The sequence below is a fragment of the Mizuhopecten yessoensis genome, unplaced genomic scaffold (assembly GCF_002113885.1).
Source record: "Mizuhopecten yessoensis strain PY_sf001 unplaced genomic scaffold, ASM211388v2 scaffold716245, whole genome shotgun sequence".
NCBI lineage: Eukaryota > Metazoa > Mollusca > Bivalvia > Pectinida > Pectinidae > Mizuhopecten > Mizuhopecten yessoensis.
Window position 1 is genome coordinate 231,755 of NW_018480020.1, and position 24,204 is coordinate 255,958.

Sequence of the window (24,204 nt, forward strand, 5' to 3'; positions counted from 1 at the left end):
GATTTTAAAGAGAACTGAAATACAAGCATTTCTTATATGATACCAGAGACGTATAAATACTAACAATACGTACTCGGTACGATAACTAGTTTCATTATTTATATAACCAACCTTTTTTTGAGAAGGAAATTAACGCGGGAAATTAACCTGGTAAGAATTGCAACGGTCACTGGTCTACGATCAGAGTTGTACGATGTCTATATAAAGATCTAATTGTCCGTAACATAATTTAAAAAAAGAGTTTATGAAATATTCTAGAGATCGTTTTTCACTACTTTCTTTATTTAAAAAGTGGTCACTCACTTCTCTGGAAATGGTACACATATAGTTGAATTCTCGTTACTTTTAGAGGAATAGAAAATTTCACATACATCTGATTACCAGAAAGTAAAAATAGAATGTAGAACAACTTGGAACTCTTCTTCGTTTGAGAAATAACACAGTTTTCTTAGACTCTCTGCCTTAAGTTCATTTTTGTTTTCACTCCATTCTCTTATCGTTGATAGTTAGCAACTTAGATTCGGGAAATCTTACTGAAGCGACGAATTTCAATTTTGTGATATATGTTCGATCTTGTTTACCCGGGGTTTTTTTGTTTCCTGAAAAATACGTTAGAAATTATCTTATTTATTATAATACATATCTTTTGTAATAGTCGAAATGAAATAAATGCTGGTTATCACTTTTGTTGAGCAAGTTTTCGAAAGTAGTTTCCTTATTATTTTCCATTTGTATTCGTAATTGTATATGTATCATTATTCTTAAACGGAAGAAATGAAGTTTATAGCATTTGGTTTGGAACGCTGCATTGAAAGAGACGTGAGATCAACAGATAGATGCAGATTTGTCTACGGAATATACGGCGGCTGCATTTTATATTATTATAAACGTTTTTGTGTGAAATGACATTCGTTCGAATTTTATTAAGTATTGATAATACATAGTTTTAACACATATCAGGATCATTTTGACACTATACCAACGTATGAAAATGGATCACAACGTTAGTTTGAATTTATATAAACATCGACCGATTCTGTGGATCAAATCTTAGGACCGGCATGCGATCGATTTTTTTCTTCAAAAAGTATTATACATAGAAACAACATATATTTGTTAAAAGTCCGAAAATATGACAAAAACGGAAATATTCTTGTAGGAATATGAGCTCGTCTTACGATGATACTGTGTATATACATGTATATATATATCATTTATACATGACCATCCGTGAAGGAATACGGTATATTAGACGAATTTAAATTGAACCTAACAGTGTCAAAGGGAGCATAATTAAAGAAATGCAATACAGTTAACTTTCAAAACGTAGTTGGTTTAAAACTTCTAAATTATATTCATATTTAATTCTGATTTTGTTTTATATATAATTTTGTATTGCAATAGTTACACGTGAAATCATACGAACACTTGTTGTCTCCGACAGATACACACGGAATAAAATAATATTAGGTAACATGAAATTAGCGAGGTCCATGTTACAGGTAGGAGAAACCATATTAAACATTTATTTAAAGTGTTGACTTGTAAGGACCAATATTTTCATTCTGTTCATAATTTAATACAACCGTCTTTTTATTTTTCATTTCTACAAACACAAATAAAAATACGAAAATTTGGGGAATTGAGTGGGCAGTACCTCGACGATACACACCATCTAATCAGTCGCATGATGCGGTGTATTGCGTAAGCTCCGCCCATTATGACAGGATGGGTAACTGTGCTGAGATGTGATTGACGTTTCAGACCAACCAATAATTTTGGGTGATATCACAGTGCAGGGACCGTCGGCTTGTCCGCCTCGGTAGATTTTTCAATAAACTTATGTTGATCAGTAAACTGTGATAACATTATATACAATGTATACCAAACGGAGACACTAATAATGATGTGTTAATTAACGTACCGGTCCTTTTCAATTATAATCTGGATTGTTTAAAGGGGAAATCGTGTAATCTAGTCAAATTAACGGACACTTGCACATCGTAAATGTTGCCCCAATATACGTCACGTTACAAGGCAATGCTACTTTATATTTAGCATACATGGGTAATTTAAAATAGTTCTCGTGGAACTCGTTTCTTTTTAAATATCCACTACAAGACGGATTTTCCCCCTTGTATGTTATGGCGTTTTGGGAAGTTCAAGTAGCGCTTTCTGTTCGGTGTGCCGATTGTAACTGTGCATCTGTGGTACCGTAGACAGGGCCAGCAGCGGCCACAGCAGACACATAAATGGCCCAAAGTTGGAACAGAACTTGAACTAGTAATATACTGTATTTTCTCTGTCCAGACTTAATCCCCATCACCCATGAACGCAGGATAGTCACGGAGGGCTTATCAATGTAAAGCCGGCGGATATACCTTGATATAGCCGGCGTTTCTTCCGCGATCATCCCGCGGCTACGAGCGACAGGGATTAAAATTTGTCGCTCGGCGGGCGACTGAGTACCAAATCACCTGACGCGTGCTGTGCATGCCTCCTGTTTCAGATATGAATTACGTCTATGCTTGACTGTCGTGCTTATCTATTTGTCTCTACACTACCATAAAATACAAGAAATATCGGAAAAAATCGGTACTAGCTATATCCGGTGTCAGTCCTACACAGTGATATAGTAGTGTGCAGCCTAAAACATGTATCGCATTCTGTGAAGAGTAGCCTCCCTTGACAATTCTTAGCGCCAACGGTTGAATGTCCCGGCTGATTGCGATGTTGTGATTATCGAAGGAGTTAGGCTACTGGGACTGTATGTGGTCGGATATTTATGCCACGTTGGCCGAAGCGTACTTGATAGTGTATAACATATTATTTTATGGTAATACCACGCCACGGCTTTGTGTAATTGACATGATGACATTTGTTGCAAAGCAATTGATCACCACCTTACCACTGTCAGTTGTTGTGTTTTGAAAATATTGTATGACTTGTTTTGTCACAGTTGCAGTTTAATTTCTGTGTAGTATACGTAAGCAAGAATTTTAATCAGTGTGCTTGGCAAAGCAACACATGAATTTGAGCTAGCTTCGATTAGATGAAGGTGTTGACTGTTGGTAGTGGGGAGCTCGAGGTCACTCGCCTCATATAAATTTGAAGTTTGACGCAAATGCATGAAGTTTTAGTCTGTCAGTTTGATTGGTTTTACGTTCGTTTCACTCCCGAGAAACACGGTCACCCAGCAAGCAACTGACGATTTGGTCAGGTTGTGATCATCACACTAATAAACATTCATGAATATGAGGGACTGTCCCTCTTTGCATAGAAAATTTACAAAGACAGTTTGTAATTTATATTGAAAACACACATCATTTCAGATCGTCTAACAAGGCCTTTTGCACCCACAAACAGGGACATTTCCTCAAGCGATGGACAATCCCAACATCTTTTAAACCATTTCACCCCTATGTAACTTTATATTTAGTGGACTCTAGATCTACCATGCATTGATCTGGATGAGTCCATTATGGTCTACAGTGGTGAAAGGGTTAATAGGGATATATTTAACCACTTAGTTCAAGTGTTGGAGTTGGATATTAATGATCCCCAAAATTAACAACCTGTTATAATATAGCGTAGGCCTAACTGATGCAGTTCAATGGAAAGTCAGAATGCATCATGGTAGTTTGAAAGTTTGATTTCACATTGTCAGTTCCATGCAAATTAACATCCAGATTAAAAACCCAATAATTTAGGGGCCTGTTATATATATATATATATGCGCATGCAGACCAACTGGTTTGTGTATTTTTAAAATGTCATATTTTATGGGAAACACATGACAGACCAGCTAGCTTCTGTAAATGCTAAAGCAGGCCTTAAATGAATGTGGCCAAGCTTAAGGTGAACATGTCATGAGCATGTGTCTTACATTACGATAATGGTCGACACAGCTGGTGTTTAATGTGAGCTATAATTATGTATATAAATGTACAAGGTGTATATATATATTCGGTGAGAGAAAATGTTTCTGGGCCAGACCAGGCTTGAATCCAGGACCTCCGAACTATAGAGGCCTATAGCTATAGGCTAATGGTCCAACCAATATTGAGTCACCTGGTTACCCAGCAATCAACACATGTATACCTGTACCTCCCTTCTTTTTCCAAATCTTTAACCCTATTTACAACCCAGATTTGGGTAACCCCTTGTGAGGCATTTACACATGTACCAGTACACTACTGTAACAAGTGTTCTGCTGCCCCTAAAAAGCTTTTCACGTTATATAAATCAGAAAACAAAATTCTAATTCGTTTGAGATGTAGTTAACACGACATTTGATTGGTCAATCAAAATAATTTGTGACAGTATAACCACAATATACTGTCCGCAAATTTCTCATTTGCATATATAAAGCCTGGATGGCGATTGTTAATGATGTCAATGACACTGACTGAACCTGACACGTCATGAAAATGATTATTCATGATCATGACGTCATAAACAATAGCATGACCCTGAATGGTCAATGTAATTCCGCCTCACTTTGAATATTTCTGACGTCGCCAATCTATGGCAGAGTAACCCAGAATTTGAAGAAAACACTCAAAACTATCTTAAAATCGTCGTTTCTTTTAGTTTTGTGGCTTATATGAATTAAAATGGGAATAACCATCCTGGATTTTGAGATTTGTGCGGTATATCGCGATTACAGTGATCACAATTTGCGACAGTATACCTATGGTAGTCATGATATACCGCCGCACATATCAAAATACAGTATGGTTATCCCCTAAATGTATATATGTATATGCCTTCAACAGTTAGAAATACCAGACTAGTAACTGACTGCTTATATATTTACCAGATTTCCATGGTTTTTTTTGTGCTTTGAACTACAGATGTCTACATATATACATATAGACCTACATCAATAATTTTGACAGAACTTATCAGATGACCCGAAATTACACTGATACCTGAACTGCATTCAAGACCTTTTTTGGGGGGGGAGAGGGGTTGGGTTAGAGATGATAATTATATGTTACAACTAGTACAGTGGTCAGGATATAGATACTACATGTACTTAGATACATAGATTTATTCTGACATAATTAGGATTTTATAATCATTTGACAGATCGGCTCTGAAATAAAAAAAACAATTAAATAAAAACGTTTTTCAAAAGTTGCGAGGATATAGTAATTTGAAGTGGCCATAATATACAGTGTAAGCCATTTTAAATTTAATTTGAGATGCCCCATTGAAATTGAAGAATACTAAATTGAGAAAAAATTGTGTATGAGTTTCAACAATTGATTGCACACTTATATTATATGATTTTCTATTTTCTTTCCCTACATAAACAGGAGGAAAATAACTTGGTTACCATGGATACTGAAACCCCAAAGGAAAAGAAGCCAAGAGTCTTGAAGCGTATAAAGAAAAAGAAGCTGGATCTGAATGCTTCATCCTCAACAAAGAAGAAGAAAACATTCAGCTATGGTCGTAGTAATATTAGTTGTGAGTATATATACTGAACTGGCTGACACGTTATGTAATGACTACGCATATATGGTATACATAAATAGTGGGTTTTTTCTCACTGAATTTTATAACAGCCTGATCCTTTATGAATTGGAAAAATGACATTATTATTTTTAAGGAAATTATGAAGATATTTTTTGTCATTTTGGGAAAATAGCACACTTTTTTGAAAGAGGAAGAAGCAAGCCTATTTTTGGCTCAAAAGCCAGACAAAAAAAACCCACTGAATATATGATCTATACTTGTCCTGAAAAGAGAAAATATCAATTTGATTTGTATTAAACATGTATATATATACACTGTACTTGTAGTTTGTAACAAGAATAGCTAATTTGATAAATGTGTCGTTACATTGTAATATTCATAATCTTCAACTCTCTTTAGTGAGTACTTCGATACAGAAGCAGAGTTTGCGGGCAAACAACAAGGCGCTGGCCTTTAACTTGGAGAGGTCTAGGGAGGCTCTCCGTTTTGCTAATGATTCAAACCTGGAGCTACAGAGATCAAACCAAGAACTTCACATGAAACTCACAACTTTAGAAAGAGTGGCTGGACTGAAAGATGGGGACATTGAAAATGAAGTCAATGCCAGGTTAAAGGTACTTATACATTATAGGATTCGGGTTTAATCAACGAGCAGAACCTCCTATATCTGTCATATGTAAACTCACAACGACAAATTCAAATCTAATTGTGCTGAATCTTCAGTCATCTTTACGCTCACGTAATGTGATCCTTGTCTAGCCCGAACTTTTAACTTATCAGAATCAATTTGAAAACTTGTTCAATAAATATATACAATATTCCGTCCTTTCGCATTGCAGAGTTATCTGCTCTTGTGAGCAGGTATTGATTAATATTGTTATGTCATTGGTTTGTGAGAGTATTACGTCATCAATTTTTGAGAAAACGACGTAATTTTCTCACACAAACCAATGACGTAACAATCAATACCTGCTCACAAGAGAAGATACTCTATAATACGCAAAGACGAAATATGTCAGTAAAAGTGATTTTATAGTTCTAACAGTTTTGACAAAAATGCATAGGCCAAATTGAAAAAAAATCTTGTTTTGGCTAACCCTATAGCTACCTACCCGAGATTTTTGTGCCCACCCTACAGTTTTTATTGGCATTTATTGATAGCCACTGTTAAATTCAGGACTCTTAATCTATATCAGCATAGTTTAATAATTAGTAAAAATATTAAAAAATAAATATTACCTACCTACCCTATTTTTTCTGAGGTTGATAGCAGAAATACAAGTAATTGTTTTTTCTATACATGATGTAATCCTGTCAATGATAGAGGTCTAACATGCATCACTCGATGATTCATAAGTGATCTGAGATGTAATCATCACACCAAGCAAATCTAATTTTGATAATATTGATTATTTCTGTAAAAAGAATTCATAACTGTCTGACTGTTTTTTCCTGGGTTGGTCTTGTTACGCCAAACATATCTATACCTGATATTTATTTAAGCCTTATAATTATTTGGCATTCAATCAATTGGAGCATATATATACACCACAACTTAGGATGGATATATATTCATAAGTTAAAACTTTATATAAATGTCGGCCTTCCATTGCAGAAACACATGTCGGAACTGAAGACTAAGATGGTCGGCATGAGGCGACTTTTCTATGATGCGTTTGCCTGCATGGACGACGTAATGGATATGTGTAATTTGTTGTCGCGTCACTCCAGTGGCGGTCATCGCGACGCCTCGCTCGGTAGCTCTCTCAGCGAAACTTCGATGTCGCATGGAACTTTTGAAGGTCACTGCAGGTAAAGCCTACCGTGTTTTCAAAAGACATGAAAGTTGGCTATAAAATCAGACGTAAATTATAACAAAGTCTGACCCCTTTATATGGCAAGCATCCCAACATTTTGAGGGTCAACAGCCATTTTAGGAGGTCATATATATACCCCCATTTGGAAGTAAACTGAAACCCTGGCTTTCTACAATAATGTTTGGAATTGATTCAAATTCATGATCAATCGGCACTGTTTCTCAAACAAACAATCGTTAATTCATCATTAGATGGAAAGAAAATAGAGGAGCATTCATTGAAATGAGTAAAATGTAGTGGATACTTTTTGAAATCATAGCTAGAGACAAATGTTTTTCGAGGCTCAACAGCCATTTTAGGAGGTTATATACCACCATTTGGAAGTAAACTGAAGCCCAGGCTTTATACAATAATGTTGGGAATTTATGATAAAACAAATGAGCAACATTGTTTGTATAATCAGATTTCAGGTCTATTCTGAATCTCAATAACTCTTGAAAATTTTCCTGTCAAAGTCGAACCATTGTCCATAATAGAAAATCACGATCAATTTATAGTTAGCCATAGGTTATGGTAAAAGGATTAATCATCAGTTCATTGTAACAACACTAGTTCTGCACTTTATCCCATTACATTTTGTTTCTCAACTGAAATATTCACGAACAATCAATTTGATACATGTGCATCCCTTGGAAAAAACTCATTGATTTACTTCTAGTAAAAATAACTAATTGATCAAGCATTTGGAAGACAGTCAGGAAGAGAGAGAGAAAAGTAATGGCATATGTTGGCCCCCATTTTTCCAGAATTCAATGTACTGTTTATGAAAATATGGGATGTGCCAAAAATGTACAGTACAATAGGGTAAGACAAGCTATATTGACATGAATTACTTCCCATTACTATAAATTCAGAGTTACAACTACATGTCTCTATGATTTAACAGTTCTATCAGTTACGTTAGCCAGTTGCTCAGCTTTGTCATCATAACGACATTGCCAGTAGCACAGTTTTGATTACATACTATATCCTATTATTGGCTTTGTACAGGACATAACTATAACTACTGGACTTCAACCTACTGTGGCCAACTATCAACTATGTTTTATTATATGTCAATATGACATCTTCAATATTTGAAGTGATACTTCCCAACTGAAATGTTCAATACATAGGTACATTATTTCAGTGATGCACAAGTTGACAAATCCTGATTACCAAGACTCGGCAGGGCTAGACAATAAGGGTATCCCGTTAGTCTGGGACAGGCTAGACAATAAGGGTATCCCGTTAGTCTGGGACAGGTGAAATCTCCAATTGGACTAGTGGTTTTAAAAACTGCTAGTCTGATTGACTAGTCAATTTTTTTTTATTATAACTTAGCATGTTGAATAATATTAGGCCAGTGAAATTTGCACATGGACTGGTAATATAAAGTATTGGAAACTACTAGTCTAAATGAATAGTGATGTTTAAAATCAATTTCTAGCCTTGATTGGTACATTTTCCATAGTTCATCTCATGCTGGTTGCTCATGGCAGTCATGCAGAACTGTGTCATCTTTTATCCTAACTGAAGAACTCTAATATTTTTTTTATTTTTTTAGTATTCGTTTGCCCTTGTTGGTTCCTAAAAGACCTGCAAAAGATAAAAATGTTATTTTGTTGTAGGTCTCTTTTCTCTCAGATCCCAAAGATGGTGTTCTCGTCAATGTTACCAAGCAAAGATGACCTGCCGTCGGAGTCAGGACCATCGCCACTCTCGGCCATCTCCCACGATATGAGTATGATTGCAGAGACCTCTGTACTGCTCGACGATATAACGCCTCCAAGTGACTTGATGGAGCACATCACAGGTAATAAAAGATATATATTATAGATAAGAATGTGTATGTGAGAAACTTGCAAATTAACTCCCTAGTGTTTTTTGGCTCATTTGGACACAAACGAGGTTGAAGGCAGAGGTATCTAAGACTTTGGTCAAGAAAATCACTTGTCATCTTGAACCCCATTCTAGATACAATTTTATTAAGTTTTTGTAAGATTTTTTTTTGAGAGATAGCAAATTAAAAATACAAACTCACATAACTCTTCTACTCTAAAATGGAGTTCTAAAAGAAACACAGAAATCAGTATAGATATTTAATGATATATATATATCAACCTGTAGCATTATACACCAACAATGTACTTTGTAAGTATTAAATGTGTCACAACGTTTCAAGATCATCTGGTCCCTTACTGAGTGAACAATTGGTACTGTTTACCTGTACAACGAGGTGACAAAATTATAAATTTCATATGAAACATGGGAAGTTTCGTCTATCAATAGAGAGTGTATATATATATGCTCTGTATGGAATAGCTGTGACTGTCAATTATAAGAATGATTACTTCATCATTGATAACTATCTTTTTTTAGATATTCAAGAGTCAGACAACGAAAGTGAAGAACCACATAAAACAAAATCTCTCAGTGATAGCAGTGGTGACAGCTGTGTCAAGATGGCTCCACAGCGAGTGTTGAAGAAGAAGAGCCGAGAGTCTCCTCCAGTTAACACATCTAAGCCTCCGTCTGCTTCCGCTTCCGCGGAGCAGGTGGATGTTCAAGCTGGTAGTCCTGCTGTGAGAAGCAAGAAATTGGATCGACGAGGCACATTTGTTATTAACACCTCAAAGATGTCTGATAATATGCCGTCAAAATCAATGTTTTCTAAGGAACATGCTTCAGATATGGAAAATGAAGAAAGCAAACCAGCCGCGAAGAATTCACAAACAGGCAAAGACCCATCCGACAAAGGCTCTGCAGCAGGAAGTGATTCCTCCTCAAAATTAAACATGCTATCCCAACCATCAAAAAAACCCAAGTCACCTGTAGTTAGTTCAAAGACAAGGTCAAGATCAAAAGGAAGGCTGGACAAGCCAGGGTTGACTGTTACTGAATGTGCTGACAGTGCTGACGTACAGGACCGTAGAAAAACTTTTGTGGTGCCGGCAGTGGAACAGGTTAGGGAGTCCTGTAAGCCCGGCACTTCCAAGTCAGCTGAATGTTTGTCTGTCGAAAGTGTAGGAGAGACTGCAGATGATAGACGCAAAACATATCTGCTCCCACCTGCGCTTTCGAATTCAGCCAGCAATCTAAGCTTGTCGCCTGTTCTAGTGGGAAATCCTGAAGATGTTACACAATGTTTCAGTCTAGACATGGAAATGACTGAGGTAATTGATAACACACAGCTTATTCAATTGGCTAACTCTGAACAAAATCAATCAACGGAAATAGAGGCTACGAAAAGCAGTCGATCAGAATCGGAAAAAGAAATTCCTAAAACATCCAAGCAAGGAAGTGAAAGCATTACTTTGTTGCCTAACTCTTCTGATTCATCAGATTCTGAGACACTGAGCAAGCCAGCATCTGTGGAATTCCGTATTCCGCGTCCGGGTAAAATTATCTTCTCGGCATCCAGGAAGGAAATGGATGGGTCAAGAAAACCAGTTCCCTCAAAGCTGCCACTGAAAGCTCGAACAAAATCAAAGATAAAATTGAGCAGGAGTAAAGGGCGGAAAGATACCGTGCCAGAATCACCTAAGGAACTAAAATCAATATTTGATTTTCACGACAGGACTCCAAAAGCTAAGGAAGTTACAACAGCAAAGACAACAGGCTCGGTGTACGATTTGTCCATGAATGAGTCGCTGAGAGACAATGTTAACAAACCGTCGCTGAGTCAGTTCAGAGAGAGTTGTGGGAAAGAACAGAAAGAGAAAACTTCAGCAGGAAGTAAACCCGCTGATATCAAACTTTTATCCGACAATCCGGTGTATTACGAACCTCTGAAGGAATGCTCACCCGAGCCCCCAGTACAGAAACGCAGCAGGTCAAAAAGTAGAACAAGGAAAGGGGACGCTGATAATGAAATTGAGAGTCGCAGCTCGAGGGCCCGGTCCCGCAGTCGTAGGCAAGAGGCGGAGGAAAAAGCAGAAACAGATGAAATAGTTGTAAATGATCTGGAGTCAAGAGGGAGGTCTCGCAGCAAGCGTAGGCAAGAGGGGGAGGAAAAAGCAGAAACAGATGAAATAGCTGTAAATGATCTGGAGTCAAGAGGGAGGTCTCGCAGCAGGCGTAGACAGGACACAAAAGAGGTAGCTTCCCCTGTCCCAGCAAACCCCAAGGAATCTAGTTCTAGTGGAATTGAAGAAGAGGCTGAAAATTTCAAGTCACGGGGAAGGTCACGTAGCAGACGTAGGAAGGACAATGTGGAATCTGAGAGTGAAGTTGTTACTGAAAGGTCCCGAAGTAGAAATAGGAAAAAGGATGTTGACAATGATGGAAAAAAAGGAAGTGAGATAGATGAGATGAACTCCAGAACACGATCTCGAAGCAGACGGCGCAAAGAGCAGGTAGAAGAGGATGTCATTTCACCGAAAGACGATTTGGATTCTGATTGTGATGGTACCAACTCCAGATCACGAAGCATCAAAAGAAAAAGGGATACTAATGAAGACACAAACTTGTTGAGCGAAAAGAATGGACTAAAATCCAGGACACGGTCCAGGAGTCGACATCACAAAGACATCTCGGAAAAGGATATTCCATTGGAAGATGTCGACAGTAACTCCAATATTTATGAATCAAGAAGTACTTCTGGAAGCAGGCAAATCAAAGATGCAAATGTGAAGACTTCTGAATCTAAATTTGAAAAAGAGAATGAAGGTCATACGTCGACAGCAAGGTCATCAGATAGAGAAAGCCCAACTAAGGAAGATATTGTCAGCCGAAAATCAAGAGGAAGAGAGAGATCAAAATCAAGGGGGAGAGTAATTCAAGACAAGGAAGACCTTGATATTGTCACTAGGAAATCAAGGGGGAGATCAAAAAGTCAACGGAGAAAAGACACAGTTGATTCACAGAGTGAGACCGATGTATCATCATCCCAAACAAAATCAAAAGGTATTGACTGTATAAATGTTGAAGAAACACCTGACAAAGAACTTAGAAAAATGAAGACTGCCGATGCAGATTTAATTGAGGAGGAAAGGAAGGGTGCCTTTAAAAGGAGTCGGTCAAGGGCCCGATCTAGGACCAAGAAAAAAGAGGAATCGACAGGGGAAGAAGGGGTTGCTTCCAAACATGGAACGCAATCCAAGACAAACGCATCGGAGGAACAGGAACAGCCAGAAGTTGTGGTACTTCACAGTGATGAAGAACAGATAAATGATTTGCCTAAAAAAAAGTCTCGAAGTCCTACAGCTGAAGTGGACCAGGTCCCAGCAAGCTCTGATGAGGATAAGGCCAGTGTGTCAGCACAGAAAAACATTGCGAATAAGAACTTGTTAAAGTCAGGCGTGAAAGAAAATAAAGATGATGACGTAGAGATTGATGAATCTGTTATTATCGTGTCATCATCACCACCACCGCCAAAAGAGAAAGTGAAGGCGAAGAAAAAGTTGTCACTTCACAAGAAAAGTAGTAGCAACAGCTCAGATTCCTTGGACACCAACGAACAATCAAACACGACTAAAACAAAAGAGGATGCAAAAAGTGTTGAAGAAAAGGACAATTCGTCAGAGAAGAAACGGAGGATCGATGCTAGTGATGGAGATGAGATTCCACGCTTGGCTGAAGGTCTCTTTGTGACCAAAAGAGGCAGAAGTCTGAAGCTAAGCAAACAGACAATGGACACCTTCGAGGACCAGGATTTATTTTTCGATTTTGAGAATCTTTCCAATAACTATAATGTAGAAACTAATAAGATTAAGTTGCCAAAAACTCCAAGTACACCTACTGTAGAGGGGTCAAAGGCCACTCCAAAAGACAAAACAGTGAGTTCAAAGTTAAAGAAACTGAAAAGTGCGAAGAAAAGTACCAGTAAGCGGCGCCGATCCAATTGCAGTTCAGTTTCTGAAGCTGAGCAGCAGACTCCAGGAAACAGCAACTCGGTCAATGAGACAATTTCCAGTACAGACAAGGAGGTATGTAAAATATTTAGTCTTAGCCAAAATACCATCTGTATTGTATTTTACCAGGACAGGGCCACAGTGGCCAAGTGTTTTATGCGTCCAACAATCTGCTACCAAAAGTCCTCCACCACTGGGTCATGGGTTCATGACACGTGGGGCAGTCACCAGGTACTGGCCGTAGGTCGGTGGTTTTTCTCTTGGAACTACGGCTTTCCTCCACCACCAAAACCTGGCACGTCCTTAAATGACTATAGCTGTTAGTAGGACGTAAAACACAAACAAACCATACCAAATGTATATATACCAGGACACTTTCACCCAGTCAGATTTTTTGCCTTTCACTGTTAAAATCCATATTCGATCAGTGTCAAATATGCCCTGCATATATAATCACTTTACCAGGTAGGTGTTATCTTGTTAACCTATATTCGATGTAATGATAATTCGCCCTCATTAAGGATGGCAGTGGAATACAGTATAATATGATTGCAGTTTGCAGTAAAATGTGCATCAGATAATTTGTATCCCTACCATCTACCCCCTGTCACTTACAAAGCAAACGCAACATAGCTTGTGATCACTCTGTCGGCAGCTTCAATGATGGTGTCGGAAATTGCCTGCAACATGTACAAATACTTAGTAGTAACATTCAAGTCCTAACTTTCCAATTGATTTTTTTTTAACAAAATCTGTTGAAGAATGATCAAAATTAGGTTTTGTGGCTGGAAAACTTTGGGCTATGTTTGGGTCACTTTACCAGGGACATAGTGAAGTGAAGCCTTCGTCTTTTTTATCTGTTCCGTTGACTTTTTCAACCGAATATCTTTTTCATTGAATCCATAGGGGAGCGGGGTGTGGGATTTGTGATTTTTTCACAAAAATGAAATAAAGCGATACGGAAAAAAATAAAGCTGTATTCCCGAAAGTTTTCATCAATATTTTTTGAAAATTGCTCTAGTTTGTTTCATGATCGTAACTCGGTGGAAAACATTTATTTTACTTATACACTGCATCTGTGTTACAGAATGACAGACCTGCTCTGGGATTTTCGGAACAAATGCAGAACATCAGGAAGAAGCTCGTGTCACTAGACAAACAACAGAGTAAGACGTCGATAGGGTCACAGCCCTCAGCTGGCCTCAGCAACTTTGACTTCTCAAAACTAGACATGGGCTGCAGGTGAGTAAATGTCAACACATCTGTGGAGCAGTTTTTGTATCCCAGTTTGGATCAGTTTTTAAAATTGTCAACAAGCTGACTCAAGCTTCAAGTAACAGCTGACAAAGTTTTGAAAATCTTTTTGTATGCAGTGAAATTTAACTAGCTTTGACATTTATAGATTGTTAGGTATTACTTTGACCTGGCTCTGAATAAATAGCTGTAAGATGCTGTATACAGGGTAATTTTCACACTTTTTGCGGAAGGATACAACAGTGAATTCAACAATGCAGTGAAAAGTTCCAGTTCCTGGCATTGTTATTAGATTTACTAGTTTGAGACTAAAGACAAATATCGGGTGGAAATACAAAATACGTCATGCAGTTTGCTATATTGAAAAACATTATGAATCAAAAGGCTGTTGCAGCCAAATAAAATTGCATTCCATTCACATTATCATTATACTCATGTTTTACTTTTAAAATGTTTATATCGACAGATTCGACATATCCAAATTAAATGTTTCATCATTTTAAAATACCAAAGTGGTATTTCAATGAAAAACAACACAGAAATACTAGGGGAATTGGATCAAGATATAAAAAAGTTAAAATGTTTCACAGTGATAAAGTATTGCAGGCCAAAAGTAAAAATGTTTGTACAAATTGATATACATTGAGCGGTTGTTTTACAGCAATGAACCAGAAAACAAACGACAGAGGAGGGGAACTGCACAGGTGTCGTACAAAGAGATGTCTCTTACGTCGTAAGTTGTCCAAATATAATACGTTATTTGACCACTCTCCGTGGGTTAAGAAAGTGTAGCCTTGTACAGTTTAAAGAAAAGTCTAGACCCATAAAATCACAAGTGAACACTAGTCCAATACAGTCCTAGGAGAAGTTTAGACCCAAGGAAAGTCCAACTCCAAACAGTTCAAAGAAAAAATTGTAGGTTGGAATGTACTGTAAAGACTGGTGTGCTTTTGTCTCGTCTCCATAAAGTGGAAGCGAGACTAAGGTGTTCCTTTCCCAGCAGCGTCAACATTAAGTTTTTGCGCTTAAGTTAGTTTCTCTGAAGGTATGAGTGCTAGACCAACGAAACTTGGACCATAGATGCATCTCAAGTTGTAGAATCTCAACTCATGAATCAAATGATGGATGCAGCCTACCTTTCATGGTCCATTGACTTTGTCAGCTTCTCCATCAACATTAAGTTTTTCGTTTAAGGTAGTTTATCTGATATGCGCATTGATGGTCAAAGCGGGGCATAGGCGAGACATATCAATCCAAATGGCTGGTTTAGATACAATATACTTTGGGGACAGGTGTGTTTTTTAGGTGAAATATACTTTGGGGACTGGTGTGTTTTTTCCCATTTCGATGACATTTAAACATCTTTTGTAGGGACAGAGATGTTTCTTAAGAGGGGAAAGAGGGATGTCATAAAGAAGATTTTTTTTTTTTAATTTAGATGTCTTAAAAATTATTCTTGATTTTCCAGGAAATTAAGACGGGAAGACATTGAAGGTCCAAAAAGGTCCAAAGGTTCTATGAGCAATACATCAACACCTGTAGCCAAGAAGACATATGGTAGGGCGCGTTATTCAGTAATAGTGGTGTCACAATATGCCAAGAGCTGTCACCATATTTTGCAATACAGAATGATTATATTGCGATACGATATATGTGCTCAATTTTATGATAAGTTGTCAGAATGTTATCGATCTTAATCATATATAAAATGGATTACATAGATTTCAGATTTTTGTCAAACCAATTATCGATTACAAAATTTGAACTTTTAAAAGCCTGCTTTAAGCTTATTGGCATATCTGTTAGAATTTGTTGTAATTTGCAAAGTTAAAACATCAAACAGATAAAAATATGCTTTTGAAAAATGTTGCGATACAGCAACATTTCATCTCTGTATTGTGGTACGATACGACATACGTGGTATTGTGATATATACCTGTTTTCCTATATATTGTGACAGCCCTATTCAGTATTGAAGATGTGTTAATTTACATATTTGTCAAAATTGATTTAGAAAAATTATCCAAAAAGAAAAAGAATACATGATGTTCAACCCATCTCTAAATGATGTGAAAAATAAAAGTTTTAAAAAATAAAAATAAATTTAAGAATATGGTAGCAGAATACAGTAGAAATGGCCCGACTCTGATAAACAAGGCACATGTCAAGGAAATGTAAACACAGCGGATTTACCCTACACAACACATGTATACATGTATATATATTTGTAAACTGCATTACATTTACAATACATATAAAGTACTGAGAAGTGTATAAACCTCTTTTTTCTATGTATGTCACATGTGTGAAAACCATGGTTACCACATCAAAAATTACCAAAAAATGCCAAAAATTGCTATTTTCAACCCAAAATTTAACCCCCGCAACTGGTAATTTTTTTCCTGAGCTCTGTCTGAAATTAAAGATTACCTACCTGGTTGCAGAATTATCTGGGTCCCAGTAAAGTTGTAAAACTTGATTTTTTGCAATTTTGCGTCGTGTGCTGTTGTCAAAATTTTACCTCCTGTAAAGCTAGCTTTTCATGTGTATGCACCCTTTCGGATTATGGCCAAAATTATTTTATTCTCGAACCAAAAAAATCTTTCTTTTTTACAAATGTGAAGCTCACATAGCCCACTTCATCATGCTTATACCAATTTTAGTACAGTTTTATTTATATTTTTTTTTACATATCATTATACAGGGGTTAGCCATTTAACAAAAATATCACCCATGGCCACAACCCTCTACTGTACACTGCTACCTATGTTTTAGGGGACAATATATTCTTTGTACTCACTTTTTTTAGGCCACTATATGCATTCAAATAGGTCTTTGTTTTATTAATATTTGCTCGTTACAAATGTGTATTAAAGTAAACACAGCCCTATTACATGTTTGTGTTCGTAAAATCCTTCTTATTATTCTTTACAGCTACTTAGACGACCCGGAGGAGCTCTCAAAAACCAATCTCATGATCAAACTTGTGTTTGGAAAAGACCGATATGTAATTATTCACCTTAATTGCATTTGACGACTGAAACAATGATTTCTGTACAAGCGTGTAAGATACATAACAGATTTAAGACAGAATGAGAAACACGTTTTGTTGATATCTGCGGTCATTTGCTCAAACCGCTATCAGCTTTATGAGACAAACATGAAAATTCCGAAACTCAAATGTTTTTATATTTTTTGAAAATTTTAATGAAAACTGTGTGTGTCAGGATTCTAAGTGATAACCTTAGGACAGAGATCATGAAAACATTGTATATTTTCTGATTGTTTGGCAATAATATGTTTTAATATAAAATGAAAATTAAACTTAATAACTGCACTTGAATTACTGGACCCTGTCATGTCATATCATGTTTTTGAAATTGAATTTGTTTATTCATAGGATTCATTAAAAACATCATATATTAGATAATTATCCGACGAGTGTGATATACTAAGAAGGAATATTGAGAAGCGAAGGCTAAGTAAATGTTCCCTTGTTCACACTTTCATTAATGTCGAGAAAATCCAAAATCAATTATTGTGATTCCAAATAAGTACCAAAGTAAAACCAAAACGTAAATTTAAAGTACATTTCCAAACTTTATTATTCATTCAATTCATTGATTACATATGCATGCAGTAATATGATGTGACATTGCAACATCATTTTGGGGATATCAAAAATAGTTCATGTGTAAATTATCCCACAGCCAGCTCACTTTAGGGTGTAATATATTAATGTTGGTTTACAGTTATGTAAATTGACAGGGATTCAATGTACTTAATAAAACAATGTAACTGTATAAAACACAATACAAAGCTTAAAAGTAAAAGGATTGTTTGTGAAAGATTGCTATAATGTACAAATAGATACATTTCAATGTTTTATATAAGATGTTTATTAATCTCTGAAAGTTATGTGAATCCGAGGAAGTAGGACTGTAGAAATGTCTAGTCACATTAACAGTAGGGCATTATCCTGTGTGCTGGTGGGAGTACACATAGTTTGTTGATACTAGGACAACGTCTTTGTGAAATCTGTTAACACAACTTTTCAATATTTTACTTTTTTATTGAGTTGAACCATGTGAGAAGTATGTACAATATTCATGTGTTAATTTTAATATGTGTTCGCTTTTGTGCCTGGAAATATATAGTTGTGAAACAGACAATTATCTATGTATTTTTTTTTTTAAATGTCTTGTCTATTTTATGCTTTTAGTTCTGGCAGCTATGAATAGATGTACATTGTAAATGTTCTTTTCATAAGATTTTATTTGCATGAATGAAAATGTCTGATTAAAAAATCCACGACTGTACATATTTTGTACAGTGTACAGATGAATGTGTGTACAATGTATTATGTATATGTATAGTGTGTAACCATTATTTATTCTTCTCAAACATTTATATATATTATAACTTGTATATGTATACTAGTAGTGGGCTGATGATCAATTATAACAAAACTTGACAGGTTTTCACTTTTCAGATCCGATTATTGATAATAATTTCAATAATCGGTATAATTTGTTCAATACTGAATTCAAATGTATGCAGTGTACAATATGCATTGAAAGTCTTTTATAACTTTTTTTTTTTTTTGGTTGACGGTAATGTTGAAAAATATCAAAACTGTAAATGTTGGTTGTAATCTATTCATGATAAAAGAAGGAATCTTAATGTACCCATTATAGCACACAACTTTGTCAATATTGATGTAACAATAGTGTTGCCATCTTATTTGGTAACCTGAGTTTCCTCTGGCCCTGACACCAGACTTAAGACATTTTGACCGATAGATCCCGAGTTTCCTCTTGCCCTGACACCAGACATCTATCTGTCTGCTATCAGAGCCAGAAGAAACTCGGGCTTCTTATTTGGGTATACAGTCACATGAAGTGGTAAACTGATTATGCAAGCAATCATCAATGGGCTTACTACTTCTAATTACAAACTGATTATTGATTATGATTTTGAACTGATTGCTGATTATCAATGTAAACACTCATGTATACAGCTGGTGGTACCAGCAGAAACTGTAGCTGACTAAATTAGTCTATTTGTTTTCATATAGTTTATCAGTTTTTAAGATGATATGGAAGCAGTTATCTATTTCTGACTGTATGCTTGCATAAGAACAGACATTTTCCTGGTTCCTCATTATTGTCGACATTTTATGCTCAATTTAAGTACTCGCAGATTGATATTTTTCCAATGCACATTTCATCAGATGTGTTTCATGTTTTCTGGGACAACTAAAGAGGGTGTAATTAAGGGGGAGAGTCCCCCCCTTTTCTGCATTAAGTTGCTTGTCCTTTTCCTTTCCCTAAAAAAAATCTCCATTTCAAGGACCAAATTCAAAACTTATTGATTATCAAGCTGAGAGCTCATCCATCACACTATCTCCCCGGTCACTAATTCCTCAAAAATTGTATATCCTAATTGTCTTAATTGTATATCTATGTACTGTAAAGCGCTTTAGAGTGGCTTATGTTAGCTAGATAGGGCGCTATATCAAATGTTGTATATTATTGTTATTATGGATCTGTTATGTTAATACATTTAAACAATAATGCTTGGAATCATTACAAATGATCTTACTCCCTAAAAAGGACCATAACCTATAATTGCTAATTTAGTCCAAAACAAAAATTATGTGTGTTTCACTTTACATGTCTGAATAAAATAAGCTAGCTATATATTCATACTGGGAAAAGCAATTTCTAATAATCATTTTTTGATAGTGGTACAATGATCCTCAAGAATATTGAAAAGTACACTCCAATTGTCCCAGTCCACACATTCAGTTTCACAACCTACTCGACAATTCCGTCTTTGCGTATTGCAGAGTTATCTTCTCTTGTGAGCAGGTATTGATTGTTGCATCATTGGTTTGTGTGATAAAATTACGTTGTTTTCTCAAAAATTGATGATGTAATCAATACCTGCTCACAAGAGAAGATAACTCTGCAATACGCAAAGACGGAATAGTAGTACCATTGTCATCAAATGACAATGTGCAAATATGAAACAAGATCTATCAGCTTAAATTTACCTTTTCAGGTCTGATCCAGAAATCTTAGTGACCTTCAGAGTGCCACCCGACCACTTAACCATCTTTTGTGGATTCAATTCTTTGAAAAAAAGTGTCTGGACATAGTCATAAATTTAGCTGTATTGTTAGGAGGTAGACCAAGTCAGAATATTTTCAATATTGGTTTTAATGCAGCACAAACATTGTCTATAATTTGTTATTTTTTGATGGCTTAAAATGGAAAAAATGTACTTTTACATGAGCCCGGTAATACTGTATGTCATACATTTTGCTGGGTGTTGTTTTAACTGGGTGAAATTTTGTGCTATTTTTATATCCATTACATGAGTGACAAATGCGCATAGGTTACGCAAACCTGTATGGTGGAATTATGTCTGTATGTAAAAGTATGTTGATTTACCTGTGTACAAGAAGTGGGCCAAGGATCGAAAACACTGACAAAGTCATTGTAAGAAATGCTTCTATTTTAGAAAATGTATAGCATCATATTAAACTGGTCATCATTTAAAACTATCATCAGTAAATACTTTTTATCTCCCTTTATGTTAAAGCTATTCTCCTCATCCTCTGTTTTTATTGCTCTCTTTTTGCCAAACACAAAAAAGTACCACACATTGATAATGACATATCTCTCTTGAGGTTTCCATACTATCTCTGTCTTTGAACTAAAAGTTTCTCTCTCTCTAGCTCTTTCTCTTTCTCTCTTTTTGGTGCTGCACTAATCTATCTTGTACTGTTCTTTCACATTGCTTATTGTTTTAATTTCAATTGTAAAATTATAGTGAATATTCGAAATAATTAATACTGTTTAGTTAGTGGATGGATGACTATTATTTGAAGTTGTGTACATTTATCCACAATTTAACCTTCCGTTTCCATTGCTCTTTTTTTTAACCCTTTTACCACTGTAGACCGTAATGGACTCCTCCAGATCATTGCATGGTAGAGTCAACTAAAGTTAGGGGGAAAAGGGTTAACTCATTCACCCCTGAAGACACATTTGAACTCTTCCAATTCAAAGGTTGGAAAAGTCCATTATGAAATTTCAGGGGTGAATGAGTGAAATACAATCGGTTTCCAAGACTCCTAATATGTAACAAGCCTTGTATTGGTTATTGTTAGAGTCCCTGTTAACAGATGTCTTGCTTTGCCATGTGTCAATCACATTAAAACATGAAGTAACATTTGAGAAGCAGGAGTTCTTATACGTGCTCCTTAATAAATAACATGATGCCTGACTCCAGATTTTGTATTTATTTCTTATTGTATCGATATAGGTACAGCCTCGATACTACAAAGGTTTCATGCAGCTGCGCTCACTGTAACCCTGGAATATGTTATATGTAGCAAAATTGAAAGCACACTGCTAGCTATTTGATTGGCCTTCAGTAAAAATAAAAAAAATCTGACCATTCGCTAAGCTTATAAATGCCATTTGAAGATTATAGAGGAGCAACATCCCACTTCAAAGTCTGTTCATTTTACCGTTTACACCAAAGGATCAGGTTAGTGTTATTGACTCATCCTCAAGGTGGCGCACACTGAGCCTTCGGTTTTGTCGTGTATGCATCCATGGGTGCAGAGAGCGAACGTGAGCATAACCCCTGGAGTATCTCTTAACTGCAAAATTAATTCATGATAACAAGCAAATACACAATGTTATATTGCGCATCTTGGTCAGTGTTAACATGAGACACCTTTTAGCTCTCCCGCTCGGAGGCATAACGGTTGCAACTCCTTCATCTTTTCGGTCTAGCATCACCGGTGAGTCCTAGAAAGGACAGAACAGGTGCGTGCTACAGTGCAATTCATTTTTTGCAGCCTGTATATATATATCGGCAACTTGTATAGGTGCAATCACGTGTCTTTATCTTCCATTTTTCTGGATGTGGTTCAGGCCCGATGATATTTCCGATGTAGCACTTCCCCTCAAGAGTGAAACAGCGAACGGATCTGTACCATAGAAGTAAGAATCAGAAGGTGAACAATCCTCAATTACGTCGCTTGGGCATTGGTTTTGATTACATGATGTTACAACACGGGGAGAAAACATCGGAAACATTGACGGGACTTCAACAACTGGTTGTACACCCTCAAAATGCAGTGCTGGGTGCCTTCGGCATGGTATTTCAGTGATGAAACACTATAAAGTCGACATCAGACCCGCGCGGCTATCACAAGGAGGTAAAAACACCAACATTCTCCGTCTCTGGCACACACATAGAGGCACGTCCTTAAATGACGTTAAACCATTAAAACCAACCGACTACCTTCACTTTATTCCTAAATTAGTTGAATTTCTTTGTAGTGAGCCTCGGTGACATCGGTCTATACCGATCTAGCATGAGTTCGCCAAAGAGCAGTATATTTTCTTTGATCTTGATGGTGGGTAGTATTGTCTTTCATGATTCTCTTTTTTTGTCGGCGAAGTGAATAATTTACTTTATGTTATTCGTTTCGTGGCGTAATGCAAAGACTGGGTCCAGGCGAAAATAAACGTATGTCGTATCCTTGCCTCTTGTTTCACACACGTTCATAAACTTTTAAAGAATTCATTTCCTAATCTGTTGGTCTCGTAACGATATAATTGTGTGGCTAATAAGTCGAGTGTCGCTCCTCTGTAAACTCCAAAGGACAGTTATCAGCTTTTATTTTACCCGAGACCAGTCAAATAGCTAGCCGTGTTCCTTCAATAATACTACGACATATTCCAGGGGTGCAGTAAGCGCAACCCCTTGAGTATCGAGGATGGATTCGATGACCTTCACTGCCATTTGTTTAGTTTATCCCCCTCCGCATTAAAACCATTTTGGTCTCTGTGGAGTATAACATATAGATAGATAGATAGATAGATAGATCTCATATGTCCTTTCTATGGATACTTTATGTGGTCAGCTTTAAAAAAGTTCATCTAACAGCCATTTCAAATGATTACTAAATGAAACGCTTTAATTGTCCCTGTACTGAAATGTGAAGGCCATGCTACTCACATTTTGTTTTCAGCCTCGTGACGAAACATGCAGTGTTGGTTGGTTAGCGAAAATATGGCTGCTCTTACAGCCAATCACACCACGGGTCTCGGCACGTGGCTAAGGTCAACCTCATTAATATAAAATAAATGTGGCACGATAACTGCGAAAAATTTTGAAACTCGAAAATGGCGTGTGATTTTGGAGGAAACGGAGATCATATCCACGGAAGGAGAAGACATTTTACGTGCATAATGGATATTTTAACAAGAAATGTTTTTAATGCAGGAAAAATAGGTGGGGTCGACTTTTCGACAACGAGAGCTTTCCGCCCTTCTCGTACGTATATATACTCATTGGGGTGTCATTTTTACGGAAAGTCGATCTAAACCCCTAAAACATGTAAAATTACTCTGAACACCCTAATTTAGGTTCAAATATAGCAGTAATTAATTTTCAGGGGCCTGTGATCATGTCCAATAAGTTCCCGTTACATTAAGCAGCACAGGCTCTCGTGATTTATGACGGCGACGTCGATGTGGAATTTTTGACTGTACCGTAAACGCTCTAAATGTAGCAAGTGAAATTCTTTTCACCTTCAGGTAAATAAACGATTTTTTGCATTATGTACTATTTCACTTCAGAAAAAGAATTTTACTTAAGGTAAAAAAAATCACTTGAGTGAAAAAGTACTTACCTTAAGTTGAAATATTAATTATTAAACG

The 24,204-nt window shown here is 36.5% G+C and overlaps 1 protein-coding gene across 1 annotated transcript; it reads left to right on the forward strand.

The window, feature by feature from the left end:
- Positions 1-2,703: 2,703 nt before the first annotated feature.
- LOC110442299 (microtubule-associated protein futsch-like) lies at positions 2,704-19,933 on the forward strand. The gene is made up of 10 exons (XM_021485828.1): positions 2,704-2,836; positions 5,325-5,478; positions 5,887-6,101; positions 7,103-7,299; positions 8,975-9,159; positions 9,726-13,273; positions 14,286-14,440; positions 15,114-15,185; positions 15,921-16,009; positions 17,387-19,933. Exons 1-10 carry the CDS (start codon positions 2,834-2,836, stop codon positions 17,392-17,394), a joined length of 4,626 nt encoding a protein of 1,541 aa, XP_021341503.1. The 5' UTR covers positions 2,704-2,833; the 3' UTR covers positions 17,395-19,933.
- Positions 19,934-24,204: the final 4,271 nt, after the last annotated feature.